The following is a 15,001-nucleotide window of genomic DNA, read 5'->3' on the forward strand; positions in this document are numbered from 1 at the left end:
AAAATGCAGTTTTCATTTATACGTTGAGGCATATTGGATGTAAAAATATCATTTTTTTGTTTAAAATGGTCAATCTTGAAACCTTAATCAGATTACTCTTAATTTACTTAGTAAAGCTGCTTATGGAACAGGACCCTGGTGCACAGTTGTAGCATACTGTATATCAATTATTCAGTTCATCAATCATTAAGATGATTGTGTGGTGCTTTTATCTTTATAGATCTGCATCTGGCTCCAGGAAAAAGAGGAGATACAGGTGTGTATGGAACAAGAAGAAAAGCAATACATATATATAACACACATAACATGTGTAAGGTGTGTGTTATTGTCATTTCTGCCTACTGATTGTTAAAAAGACAATGCAATCCATATGGGTGAGTGGTACGCTGAGTTTCCTTTCTACAAAAGGGTGTGAATGTGTGTTTTTCGTGATTTTAAGTACACTGTCTTACGTGTGAAATTTGTTTCAGATCGGGCAGCCCAAAGAACAAACACAAAGACAAGAACAAACAGAAAAAGAGGTGAGAGGCACAGAGAATCGCTCTAATGCCAATTACATGGGAATGTTGAGCTGAAAAACCTACAAGTCTCAGTTTAACTGTTTCACTGTGCATGGACAGTAGGTGCGGGATTTCCCCCACAATACAATATTCTCACGATACTTCTATCACTACATATTGCAATTTTAAACATATACACAGTATATAACAGATATTCTGCAATATATTTGTGTTTATTACCTTTCCTTCCAACTTAAAAAAAAATGTGTCAACAACACACTGTTTTATCTAGAAAGATAAAGTTCTCTGTTCTTCAAACTTTGATTGTATTGCTGCAAAATGGGATTATAAAGTTGATAAACTGACCAACACATACATAAAAAAGACTGATACTTAGCGTCTGTGCAATGATACAGTATTGCCACTGAAAATATTCCGATACTATGTTGTATCGATTCCCCCCCCACTAATATGCAGTATGCATTGGGTAAAAAGTAAGCACAATTTGTCCTCTCTGCACAGTGAAACAAACAGTGAACATTAGTCTCAGTCCAGTTGGAATCACGTTCAGTCTCTTATAAATTTATATTGCTATTTTACACCCATTATCTCAGGCTCAGACTCTCGGAGAATGTTAATGACTGATGAGCGCGGGGTACATCTCCTGAGCATCATCTAAGTTCTACACAATTGCCATGCGACACATTGCACCGTGTCTTGATTAGAATATGTATTGAAATAGTTTTATGGATCACGAGATTGACTACTGAGCTCGCTGTTGCATGTGTGTCCCTGTGATGTACGCGTGCATACACATGGCTTCATGTATGTACATGTATGCATGTGTGTGGTGTGTGTGTGTTGGTCCGTTGCTGGTCTTCCATCAGGTCCCCTGGTGAGACCCCGAGTAGGAGTTCACAGCGTCAAGGCAGCTGCTGTAGCTCCCGGAGTGCTTCCCTGTCGTCCGCTCGGAGCACCTCAAAATCTCCTGCCAGGTAGGCTCCTACACACACACACACACACACACACACACACACACACACACACACACACACACACATGCACTGGCGCCCGGGTTTCTCATCTACATCATTTTTCTCTGCTGGAGTGTTGTTTCTCTGATTCTAGTGGAAATCTTTTCTTATTCTGTTTTGTTAAACATCATTGGACTTTTTTGTAAAGGGACCATTACTTTGATTTCTATTCTCCCGTACACGTTCTCTAAATAAGCTAGAGATTTGTTTACGAGTGTTTCTTTTCTGAGAAATTATTGCAAGGCAACTTTATAGCACATTTACAGTGCATTCCAGCAACAAGGCAATTCAAAGTGTTTCACATTTTACAGGTTCTTAGCTTGTATTTTATCAAACTTCCAACAATTTCAATTAAGAATATCTAAAGAACCAACTAATAAGTTTTTGCAGTGTGAAAAATAAGACACATTTATAAATCTGCTACTTTCAGCAAAGAGTAAGATCAGAAATCATTAGCATCATCACAGCAGAATTGACTGAATACCAGATATATCAGATATCAGGTATATCAGATATCAGGTATATCAGATATCTGGTATATCAGATATCAGGTATATCAGATATCTGGTATATCAGATATCAGGTATATCAGATATCTGGTATGTCAGATATCTGATATTCCATCTGGTATATACCATCTGATAGCTGATATACCAGTTATCTGGTATATCTGATAGCTGATGTACCAGATTTATCAGAACAGATATATTGTCTGAATGAGTGACTTTAAATGACAAGAGAAGTCTTTGATGACTTTGGGCCTTGATGTAGGTCCATTTATGTGACCAGTTCTTTTGGCCGTGCTTTACCCAACGTGTTGCCGCATGGCTCTGCTCTTCCAGGCTGAACTCCAAGCACAAGACGGACGGACAAAAGGCGTCCAGCACCTCGCTGTCCCCGGGCACCAACACCCCCGCCGCGTGGCACAACGGAGACCACACCCAGCGGAGCCGCAACGGCAAGGCCGGCAGACTCAACCACGCCGAGAAAGGGCACGATGTATGTAATCTCCTCCATTTTGCTCCCACTCCCCCCCCCCTCCCCCACCCACTCCCAGGGTATCTATCAAAGTCTCTATAAATGACTTTTATCTTGCTCCTTTTGTGTTGGTTGACATGAATTCTTTTACCTTGGTTGATATTGAAAGTTTTATCTTTTTCATTCTGTTATCAGTAACTACTAAGTTGTAGGGCAGTTTCTATAATTCACCCTTATTTTGACGTGTAAAAGACACTCCTGTGCTGTGTAAAACTTGCCGCTCGGCTGCTTGACTCCTCTACCATCTTGTTTTTTTTAGTTTGTTCTTGTTGTTTGCCGGTAACAGAGGGAGGGAGCAAAGAGAAGAAAGCTTCTAGTGTTTCTGTTCAGCACACTTCTCCTGAGTCAAAGCCCAACATTAGCATCCCAAACCTCGGATGGAAATATGAGCCACACTGGCACACAATGGCTCCAAATGAATAAGCAAAAACATGTTTAGTTTCTTCCGAGCGGGTGCTTGCTAGGTCATAGGACGAAAAGGTTGAGCCAGGGACATGCATGACTACCTTATGACATTTCCCCTCTCCCCATAAAGGGCCATGCCCTGGAAGAAATATCAAAGAAAAATGTGTCGATCCGGAATGAGAACTTCAGAGTTTTACGGCAGATAAAGTCAAAATGACCCAATGTTCATGCGTCATGATTAGAATCTGATCGTTTAAAAGAGACATCAATCCACGATTTCTCCTCTTGATCCATGCGTGCAAAAATGTATTGTAACAAGTAGAGGCTCTCTATTCCAGGTATCAGCTGTTTGCGCAGGGTTGTATGGAAGACTTAAAACGCAGAAATAAAAACACATCAAACAAAGAATGAAATGAAATCCAAACACACCTACTGCTAAGATATTGCTCTCCTAGCACCATATTGTACATACATACATTTGTTTTTTGAGTATGGCACAGAAAATAGTTATAACAATGTGAATTTGATTTTATGTAGGCATTTTAAATCTTCCATAGCGACAAGCCACATCCTTAAACTATGTTGCAAATGAATCCAAATCAGGGGACCCTCAGAGTTATAAAGGGTTGCAACTCGCTACTTCAAATAAAAGAAGTAGCAAGTACTGTCCACGATAGGCTCCTAAAGCCTCAAGTGTTATACAGTAAACTATATATATATATATTCAGTGTATATATACAGTGTATATATTTACTCCTCTCTACCTTTTCAATTTAGAACCGCTCCTTGTTTGTTCAGGCTCCTTTAAAAAGAAGAAGCATCTCATCTCTGATTACCTAAAAGACTTTTAAATCACTTTCTGCTGTTTTGGTAACAACCTTGCTAGATGTACATAAGATGACAACCATTATGTTGGGATAAAAAAAGACACTTAGAATGAAAGGAATGCTTGTAAAAGCATCTTTCTCTGCTGAATATCTAAATAGGCTGCACACACCCTGTAAACTCTCCAGAGAACTGATGTCTTCTATTTTCTAAACCAAGCTTGCATGTGAGGTCTCTCTTTCTCTCTCTCTCTCTCTCTCTCTCTCTCTGCTTATTTTATTTATTACTGTTTCTTTCTTTCTTATCAATTTAAGTGGTATTTATCCATGAGTAAAATGCCCAAATCTTTCTGTCTCATTTACATAAAAAGCACTCAAATGCTTTGGAACTGGACCAAGTAGGTTAACTGGGTATGTGTAATAGTTTCTTCTTGTCAATACAGTTGTCTTACTTCTCAAGCACATTCTCTGCTCAGTGATAGTTCCTCTCTTCCTCCAGGCGTCCATCAGCTCCTGCCAAACCACAAGGAGTTCAGCACATGCTCCTCTCTCCTGTTTTACTCTGCCATGTGGATGTGCATGTTGCCCCTAGGTGGCAGTGTCTCTTCTGTCCCTGGCGTCTGTTTCTAGTCTGCAGTATGTGCTCATGCCTGTGGTAAATGCCACTGGGAGGTCTGTTTGATCCAGTACTTTTGAGCCATTCAGTTGTGGTGTAGTGAAAGAGGAGCTTTTAATTGGCTTACATTTTTTAAGCAGCATCTTTGTAACAGAAATTGAGATGTTTGTTAATCTCCCCCAAAAGCGAAAATACGTCTGTCATGATAATCCCCAAACGGAAATTCTTTGATGGTTTGATGGTTATGTGTGACAGATCCTGGATCCAACTGAAGTTTGATTTTACTGAAGCAGTTGTGTGGTTTAGCAAATGTTCTGTATAGCGGCTCTGGTTGTCTTTCTATCATCTCAGTTTGTTTTCCTGTAGTCGCCGTCTAGCCCTGTCTGGATCTGTCTCATCCACTGCGTGGGGGACACTCCTGATGCTTCCCGTAGAGCAGCTCGGGGAAACAGCTGGGTACTGCAGAGGTGGAGAACTTAAGCAGACCTTCAATTGTCAAAGCATCACAGTATTCTTTCTCCTTGAAGCCTTCTATCTTAACTAGCATAGATCCTACCTTTCTGCAGCTACTACTAGTTAGTTTTTGAGTGTGGATTGGGTTTCTTACTGTTCCTTGTGGCCAATTACAAATACTGCGACTTTGGTTCCTTACCAACTGTATGTAGTTCTAGAGACTCGACAGACCACCACAACCTGGAGAAGGAGGCAGCCAAAGGTGTCAGTGGGCTAGTTTTCAGTAGACTTGGATGTTAACTAGTCCTGCAAGTGTGCAAAGATGCACATAACCAAACTGTCTGTGGAAAATACAGTCTTTAGACCAACCGGTAGTTATATAATGCAAATGTTTTCAGATCTAAAAATTAGGATTATTAGAGAAACTAAGACTGTAAGACTGGTAGCATGGCAGTAGTACGACAGACTTATACCCGGTCTACATTTGGTCAATCAGAAGAAGAGGCCACACTCAAAAACTTTCTCTGAAAACATGCACAAAGATAAGATTGATCTTTTATCAAAAGATTTTTTTAATACTAACTATGTGGCTAGTTTTTGCCTAACTTTCCCACCTCTGATGAAGAGCAGCGCACAGCCGCTTCCCCGAGCTTTTCAACGGGAAGCATCTGGTGACGATCTCGGAACACTGTGAAAGAGTCAGTCCCAAACCGGGCCAGTCGTCCTCTTGCTCATTATTTATGGATGTCTTCAAACACTTCAAACACAAGCACATGGACTCGTGAAAATAACTAGGACAACTCACACATTCTTGACCGTGATTGTTATTTTAAAGGGACCCAAGCCATTTAGAATGTAAGCTCCCTGTTGACGTTAGCCGTTAAACAGCGGATTGGACAAAGTGCCTTAAGCGCTCTCTCTCTTTCTCACCATTCCTGTGTTTATAGTGATGAATAAATCATTTAAAACAAGATTACCTGGGAGAAAGTTGGGCTGACGTCCAAAAGTAGAGTGGAGAAGGGCTGACACGGAAGAAGACCCAGGCCAAAATGTGACTGGGGTCCCTTTCAAATGTGCTGACTCTCTAGTTGTCCATCTTAGCAGTGTCTGCCCCCCCAACACTCTTCTACCCCCCTCCTCCCTCCTCCTCTCCCACCTGTTCATCTGTGTAACATGCGACTCACGTCTTACTCCTGTTGTCCTGCCATTTTTCTTTCCACATATCTTTCACATCTGCCAGCTCCGCATGTCCTCCCCCTCCTCCTCCTCTTCCTCCCCCCTTCCTCCTTCCTTTCCCTTCCTCCTAGCTACTCTACTCTCCATGGATGTCCACTACTTTGACAGTTAACTCTACCCCCCCCCCCCCGTTTTGATACAAATATGGCTGCATTTGTACAAGCGAAAAAGACAAAGCAAATCATGTCGTTTGTAGACTTCATCCTTTGTTTCTAATTTGAGTTTGATTTGAATTCCATCTGGATTTCTTTTTATTTCCCCCCCCTCTATTTTTCTTTGTACTTTTGGGTTTGTTTTGTTTCTCCTGGACACAGTATGTAGCTTTGATACTAAAAGAGGTCATTGTCTTTTTCCCATTTCGCTGCGGAGAACATTCCTTTCTCCTTTTTTTCTTTTTTTCTTTCTTTCCTGTTTTTGTTGATATTGCATACGTGTCACTGATTGAAATGGAAGGTAGGTAACGCTTTGCCTACGCACGTGATCTTTATGCAGATGAGAATGTGACAAGCACCCTAGCCTGAGTGACGTCAATGTTTCTCTCTCTCTCTCTTTCTCTCTCTCTCTTTAACCAAATTGATTTTACCTCATCAATTATGATTGGATTACGTAGAGCTCTGGTTTTTCTCTTTCCTCCTTAACTTCATTCTGAAGTCCGATCTCCCGCTCTATCTTCCAGGTCCATTTCTTTTTTCCTGTTTTGTTTTCTTTCTGTTTTTGGTAGAATGCATTCCTGTTTGTCCAGCTTCTCTCTGTTTGTTGGTGAATTAGTACATTCGTCTTATGATTTTCACCATATTGATTTCCACGACTGTTTCTAACAACTGTCATCAGCACCAGTGGTTGTGTGTTTTCTTATTATACCGCTTAGTTGTCTTCTCTCCAGTGGAGAACGGCTCTTCTGTCAACGACCGGTCGGTGCTTCTGTTGTATCTTAGATTACGAAGCAGTTCAGATAGCACAGTGTAATGCATGCGCAAGAGCCAGCTGTATTTGGTTTCACACAACGCACTTCTGGAGATTTACCCTCTTTTTATGATGGTCTTACAATAAGCAGAGTATAACTGTGCATCACAAGTTTCAGTCCCCAACCCCCATCCAAGTTGTATTTTGATTTGTTGAATACTTCAAATAGAGGTTTGAAATATATTTGTACTAACCCCCTACCACATGCAGCTCATGGGATAAGGCTTGCATTACGTGTTTTTCTTAATGTGAACAAATCCTTTGAAAAGACCAAAACCAACAATGTGTTAGTCTGCCAAAACTATTTTGACTTTGCTATTAGTGCCCACTCAAGATTTAATATTTTAACAAATGAGAAATGGGTCACAAATATGTAGTATTATTATTAATCCTTAGAGGTCCCCTAATATTGTATCTAAAGTCTCTTATATATAGACCTTAGTGGTCCCTAATACTGTATCTGAAGTATCTTTGTATAGACCTTAGTGGTCCCTAATACTGTATCTGAAGTCTCTTTATATAGACCTTAGTGGTCCCTAATACTGTATCTAAAGTCTCTTATATATAGACCTTAGTGGTCCCTAATACTGTATCTGAAGTCTCTTTATATAGACCTTAGTGGTCCCTAATACTGTATCTGAAGTCTCTTTTATATAGACCTTAGTGGTCCCTAATACTGTATCTGAAGTCTCTTTTATATAGACCTTAGTGGTCCCTAATACTGTATCTGAAGTCTCTTTATATAGACCTTAGTGGTCCCCTAATACTGTATCTCTCAAGGTGGAAGCTGGGGTGTTGGGGACTATTTTACTATAGCCGCGGATTTATACACATTTGGTGCTCCAGTGAGTATTTACAGCACCAGGACAGTCTATGTGAGTGTTGTGTATGTCTCAAAATAAACTGCAGAGCCCATGTTGATGCTAATGAAGGAACACGTCACCTGATGTGTATGGAATAATATTTGGAGCTCCATCGCACAGAGGAATAAGTTAGTTCAAGATATCCTGGTGGGATCAACTCATTGTTGATTTTGGTCTGTTTATGGGATTTATTGACAATAAGAAAAACATAAAATATTGCCTGACATTGTTCATTTTCAAAACTGCTAAACTCGTGGTAATTGAGTCTATATATGACTCTATAAGTATCTTTTGACTTTAAAATCCCAAAGGTTCCCATCCCATTCTTATTGTTGTATCAGTTAGATGCAGCTTTACTAACCTTTCACTAACCAAATGCTTTTCTTGGGTTCCTACATTAGTAATTTACCCAACAACTGGAAAAAAATGTAAAAACCTAACCCTCACTGTTGTTGTGTTGCAACAACTCCCTGGAACTACATTAACAGATAAGTTGGTGTTTCTATATGCTTTACTATAAGGACCCCAGGGTGTTAAGGAGCCCATGAGCACACACACTGATTGTAACCAGTAGAAGCTAAGGTAGTCAGCCTGTTAACGCGGCAGGCAGTAAAATAATTCCTGCCCTGTGGTAGATATAACATGGAAAATTGTAAAGAAAATACGGTTAACTCTCGCCAGCCAGTTGCTCTCTGATGTTCGGAGGGTGACCGGGCCCAGAGGAGGTACTCTCTGTGTGAGGGATTCCCTGCACATTGTGGTTTTCCTCTTTGCTTTTGAGTTCTTTTCCATTGATTTCCATGCATTGTCTCATGAGTCACTGGCAGGGAAGGGTTTTGTGTCTTTTTCTCTTGCATTTTGTGAATCTAATGATGCACTTATGTTGCCCCACTTTTCCCTTTTCTTCATACCTTACCTACTAAAGGAGGGAATACCACTTTATTGGTAAGTGGATGTTAACCAGAAGGGAGTTAAACAAGAGTAACCATTAAAAAAAAACAAAGAAAATGGGTCGCTGTTCACATCTCAGCAATTGTCTACAGGAAAAAAAATCCAGAAAGAGAAAATTGAGTAGCAAACGATTTGTTTTCTGATTCGATTGATTCAATAATTGTGATCTTTATTTTGTTCCTTCCATTTCTGTGATGTTCCGTCAAGTTGTCTTCTCTTTCTGTTTTGTTTTGTTTCATTTATTTTAACCATTACTAAAAATAAAAATAAACTGAAGAAGTCCTCTTTTCTACTCTACAAAATCTGTAGCTCTGTACTTTCTGCCTTTGCTCTTTAACTGATTTGGTTCACAGTTTTGTTTTAATTTCTTTCCCTCTCTTCCTCCTTCCTCCTAGTTTTTTTGTTTGTTTTTGCGATTATGATTTCTTCAACTCATTTTGGTTTTGCATGCCAAGTATTGCATGCGCTGCACCATAGAGGACTATCTATAAGCCAAATGAAGAAAACCTAGACCTTTTTCTTTTAGATGTTTACCCTCTTTTGGCAAGTACACCGTAGCACTCAATCACCAACCTGAAAACACTCTAATGCTGTTATTGTCCTTTTTCTTTTTTTCTTTTTTTTGCCTTTGTTGGTCATAATCTTTTTCTACAGAAGCTCCGTCTGCTGACCGCTAACTCTGCCAGCATCCAGGCCACTCTGCTGAGAGAGCACAAGCTCCACAGCGCCCCCAGCAGGAGCCAGGCAGGACACACGTGCACCGCAGGAGAGGCTGGGAGTGTGGACGGCAGGAACCCAGCTGTAGGGAGCTCCGTAACCCACACGACAGGGAGGAGGGGGAGCCAGAGAGGCCAGAATAAGAACTCCCAATCCCCTGCTCACAGCAGCGACTCAACCCACTCCCAGCACAACCACACTCACAGAGGGAGGAGCTCTCGTCACCACAGGAAGTAAGCACCAAGGATTCAGATCCTTTACTCATACCACACTGGAAAAAGGCCTGCATAGAAAAGGTTTTTCAAGTAAAAGTATGTAAGCATTATCAGGAAAACGTAATTTGTTCTCTCCAATGCCCAAGACAAGTCAATCCTACAGGAGACAATAAAGGCTTATCTCATCTCATCTCATCTCATCTCATCTCATCTTATATTATCTTATCTTATGTCATCTTATCTCATCTCATCTCATCTTATCTTATCTTATCTTATGTCATCTTATCTCATCTCATCTTATCTTATCTTATCTTATCTTAATTTATGTCATCTTATGTCATCTTATGTCATATTATCTTACTTACAGTATTAAAAGTTAAAGTACTCAGTGCAGGGAAATCCTCACATTTTAGAAACTGGAAACAATCCAAGCAATTCTGTTTTTAATTGGCTAATTGTTTCAGCTGGACTTCTAGGACTGGATATTGTAAGGTAGTTTATTTATAAAAAAACACCGTTTTTTATAAACTACACTTGTGCAAAAATCTGAATTTGTCCTATCTTAAGTAGTAACTAAAGCTGTCAGATTAATGAAGCGGAATAGAAGTAGAATGTGGCACAAAAAGAAAAATCTCAAGTAAAGTACCTCAAATTTGTACTTAAGTACAGTACTTAAGTAAGTAGTTGTATCCCATAGAAAGACTTCTATTTGTCTCTAGCTGTAGGACTTTATGTAGCAGACATCTTTCCACTTTGTCTTTGCCATTGAGGGAGAATAATTTGACATTTACTGAATTACACCCCCCGACTTTCCCAGGACCAAAGGCGGCCACTCTTCCAAGCGCCACCACCGCTCCAGCCGGGGTCAGGCGCACCACCGGAGCCCGTCGGCGTCTCCGGGATGCCACCCACACACGTCGGGCAAGAAGAAAGAGGAGTCCCGGAGCAAACCCAACCTCCGGCAGCGCAGCAGCTCCTTGAGCAGCGGGCGCTCATCGTCGCGCTCCGCCTCCCGAGACCGAGGCCCCAGCAGCGCCAAGTCCCCACACAACAGGCAGAACAACTCCAGGTGAGACCGCGTTCACTGGCACACTAGTCTATAGCCACGATGGTCCACTTCCTAGATAGTTCCGGTGGCGCCGGAATTCCCGCCGGATGTCTTTCATTTTGGCCGGATGTCCGTCCCCTTCCTCTGCCTCTGTCTCTGTGTTTGCGCTCTAACCTCCGTCTGATTTCTGAGGACTATGGTGACCTGGTCCTCAGATCTCTGCAGGGTAAATCCAGACAGCTAGCTAGACCATCTGTCCAATCTGAGGACTATGGTGACCTGGTCCTCAGATCTCTGCAGGGTAAATCCAGACAGCTAGCTAGACTATCTGTCCAATCAGAGTTTTCTGTTGAATGTAGACTTGTTCCACCAAAACAAGTTCCTTCCTGCTGATATTTTGCAGAGGCGCCAATGCTCTCTGCGGTTTAAAGAAATGTCAATAGACCAGAGCACGTTTGTCTCCCATCCTGGAATACTGGTAGACTAGCCAGACCTTCCTTTGCAGCGCTGTGGTCGTCAAACTCCAAGACTTCAAACTACCAAGAGCCTGTCCCAGGTTTCTTCCCAAAAGGAGTTTTTCCTGCCACTGACTGACTGTTGCTTGCTCTGGAGGAAACTACTAGAACTGTTGGGTCCTTGTAAATGATATATTCTATCTGTAAAGTGTCTCGAGATAACTCTTGTTATGAAATAAAATTGAATTATATTGAAGGTCTTGCAATGCTACACTACTGTCCAACTATTCTTTAAGCCTGTAGTTGGACTGGGGTCTGATGTGGTTTTGGTGTTGTTGCTGTTGTCCTGATGGTGTTCTGTTTGGCGTGCAGAGAGAAGGACAGCCCTAACCGCTCGGACACCGACAGCCGAGCTCGCCGCCGCTCACGCAGCTACTCGCCCATCCGCAAGAGGAGAAGAGATTCCCCCAGCTTCATGGAGGCTCGCAGGATCACCAGGTAACAGCTGTCCAACGTAAACCTCCTCCTGTATGAACCTTGGGCCGATATGGTGAAAGGTTTCTATAGGATCATACATTGGATCATACATTATGAAACATACAACGTTTCTACTGGGTGGACAGACTAATGCGGCTTCCATGAGGCCAGTTTGTTTGTGTTGAATTTTATCTTCAGCTAGTAAAGGTCTGGGATTAACAGAACTTTACCATGACCTTCTTTTGCCAGAGGTATGTTACACTCAATCTGTACATTGCCCATCATTTTACTGCAAACATCGCTCTTTAATAGCTGCAAAATACAACAATGCAATCATGTTACAGGGAAACATGCAAAAGGTTATGCTATTAGGGAATCTGTTCCATCTTTACTGTCAAGAGCAGGACTGTCCTTTACCACCATGTCTTTGAGTGATGGTCAAGTCTAACATCGGTGAATACTTATTCCACATACAAAAAAACGATGAAACGTTTTGTTTTAGGATAAACGTATACTTTATTGATCCTGACAGGAGAAATTACATTTTTTTCACTCTGTTGTTAGTTGTTAAACACAGGCCTGAAATACACACACATGCCCAGGACCTACATGCACTAGTGGAGAGATGTCAGAGTCACGGACAGACCCCGAGCTCGTTGGGTTTGGTACCTTGCTCAATGGCACCTTGGCCGTGCACAGGAGGTGAACTGGCACCTTTCCAGCTACCAGTCCACACTCTGTACTTGGGACTCACAGGGACTTGAACCAGAAACCCTCTGGTTCCCAAGCAAAGCCCCTATGGACTGAGCTGCTGCCACCCCAAAACCTGAAAACATCCGTACATATTCAGCCCTGAAAAAACTACATCCTGATAAAACAACCATAAAGTTGAATCAACACCTCTCTAAAACCAGTGTGAACAAAAACTAAACAATATAATCTACAGCAATGACATTTGGATCTGACTGCGTATGTTTCAGCCAGCTGTACCTAATAAACCATAATACAATAACTGAGTGGACGTAGGGATAAGGACACAACATTCAATCACAAATGAATTTCATAAAGGTTTAAAGAAGTCTTTACTGATTTATTTGGTTTGTGGGATCATTTTATTTTATTGATTTATTGATTATTCTATAATTATGGTATTGTTTCTTCAGTTAAATATCAATCAATGAATTGCTTGATTATCATTTACAAGGCTTCTCCATACTGGGAGCGGCTGATTAAAATATGTTTGAATTACAGTTGACATATCACTGAAACGCTTCATCAAATCTTTTCACAAAACTACATGTATTTTGATAACTTCTTGTTCAGCTAGTTTCACTTGAAATCTAGTTCTTAGTTATAAGAACATAGAGAGAAAAGTTGCCCATCCTCTGGTGGAAAGAAATGACTCTCCATGTCACCTCTCACCCTCTCACGTGAGCGTTAATAGACACGTGTGAAATGTGTGTACCTTGTCATTTTTCACTTTGGTCCTTAAGGTCCTGACCCGAGAGACAACGGGATGCTGCTGAACTGAGCAGCTACAGGCTAGTTACCCTGGTAACAGTTGCCGTGCAGCAGGATCCGACTGGTCTGACTCCTGAAGCTCGGCTGAACAGCAACCCATCAGAGCTCCCCTGAGTAAACCAGACCTCCTCCTGTCTTTATTTTTCTGTCCCCTTCCTGCTCCTTCATCTCAGAAACTCACACCAACTCTAAAGCTCCACCCCTCTGCGGTTCTGCACTAATGTTGTAACACTGGGATACAGAGATTCAAATGCTATCAAGGCTTACTGTGGTGGATATCTCTCTATTGCACAGGCTGTGGATCCCCGTGGCAGATACAGAAGACGCAGCTCAGGCTACGTTACCTACATGCCCCTGACCTTGTAGAAGCAGGGATACCTTGATAGCGTTTATCTCTCCCCGCACTGTTGAATGTTGATTTCTCTTGGTGTTGGCCTCCACTGAGAACTGTACTGGGAAACTAACACCTCATTACCTTACAGGAAGCACTTCCAGGATGGCTATTAACAATGCAATCTAAGCTTAAGCTTTAAACTAACAACATGCATTTGTGTGATTAAACAGCTTGGACCTTTTTAACCCAGATAGCTGCTCTCTTTCAGATTCTACCACTAAGTCTACCACTTAACAAGTAACCTACCACTGATTCACTCTCAACCAACTAAATATTGTGTTTTACATCAGTGTCAGACAAAGGCCTGACCGTGACACTTACTCATCAAACTTGTCCGATGTTATCCCCTCCCGCCTTCCCCCCCCTTCCCCAGTGCTCGGAAGCGGCCGATCCCGTACTACCGTCCCAGTCCTTCGTCATCCAGCTTGGACAGCAGCCCGTCGCGGTCCAGTCGCAGCCGTAGCCGCAGCTACAGCAGCTACAGCCGCAGCAGGAGTCACAGCCGAAGCCACAACCGGAGCCACAGCCGGAGCCGGAGCTGGAGTCGGAGCCGCAGCCAGACCCGGAGCTGGAGCCGCAGCAAGAGTCGCTCCCGCAGCCACCACAGCTACTACAGCCGCAGCAGCTACGACAGCCCCGGCTTCTGAGCGCAACACACACAGCTAAGGACACGACATGAAACAGAGGAGGAGTCCTGTCAAATGTACTGTGCTCTCCACAGGGGCCACACCGCTGGACAGTCCAGGGTCCAAGCTCCCCGACCCCTCATCTCTCTCTGACAACGAGCCTGGATCAAAGAGACGACTTTTTATTTTGTTTTATTTTGATATTGCACATTATTATAAAATTGGCTGTCACTGTTCATAACTTCACGTAAACAAGGTATTAAAAGAAAATGGGTTTCCACTTGTCAAAAGTGAATTTGGTAGAGCCCAAAGAACAAATCTCGCAGTATGTTAGCACTTTCTTTTCTCTTCTTCGCAACCAAAAAGGAATTCATTAAAAACGATATACCATAGCATGTATATATAGATATATAGATCGATATATATCTATATAGCACAGAGATCAACAAGAGTTCGAACAAAAGAGAAGTCGTCAAATGAAATAGGGGGCAAAAAAGGAAAAGATCATTTTTTTATAATAAAAATTGTATAGGTTTGTCTGTATAGATGTCAACTTTCTTAAGTTCTGGCTTTGTAAACTATGCACTGTATATTCCATTCTGTTTGAGGAGGTTCGTTAGCATGACGCATCAGGAGAGACTCGCTGCTGGGGGGGGGGGGGGGGG

General features: G+C 41.9%; 1 protein-coding gene across 3 annotated transcripts in view; it reads left to right on the top strand.

Annotated features, from left to right (window-relative positions):
* The window catches only part of srrm3 (serine/arginine repetitive matrix 3), a 73,018-nt gene extending 58,275 nt beyond the window's left edge, over positions 1-14,743 (top strand). Inside the window, exons 7-14 of one of the 3 annotated variants that reach the window (XM_034889723.1) lie at positions 221-256; positions 471-521; positions 1,388-1,495; positions 2,377-2,533; positions 9,538-9,833; positions 10,633-10,884; positions 11,691-11,816; positions 14,084-14,357. In XM_034889723.1, coding sequence (XP_034745614.1) covers positions 221-256; positions 471-521; positions 1,388-1,495; positions 2,377-2,533; positions 9,538-9,833; positions 10,633-10,884; positions 11,691-11,816; positions 14,084-14,357 — 1,300 coding nt within the window. Of the gene's footprint in view, positions 1-220; positions 257-470; positions 522-1,387; positions 1,496-2,376; positions 2,534-9,537; positions 9,834-10,632; positions 10,885-11,690; positions 11,817-14,083 lie in introns of all 3 variants that reach the window. The other 2 variants (XM_034889722.1, XM_034889725.1) reach the window with 2 other exon arrangements.
* The last annotated feature ends 258 nt before the right edge of the window (positions 14,744-15,001 follow it).

This window comes from Etheostoma cragini, chromosome 13, assembly GCF_013103735.1.
Source record: "Etheostoma cragini isolate CJK2018 chromosome 13, CSU_Ecrag_1.0, whole genome shotgun sequence".
Classification (NCBI taxonomy): Eukaryota; Metazoa; Chordata; class Actinopteri; order Perciformes; family Percidae; genus Etheostoma; species Etheostoma cragini.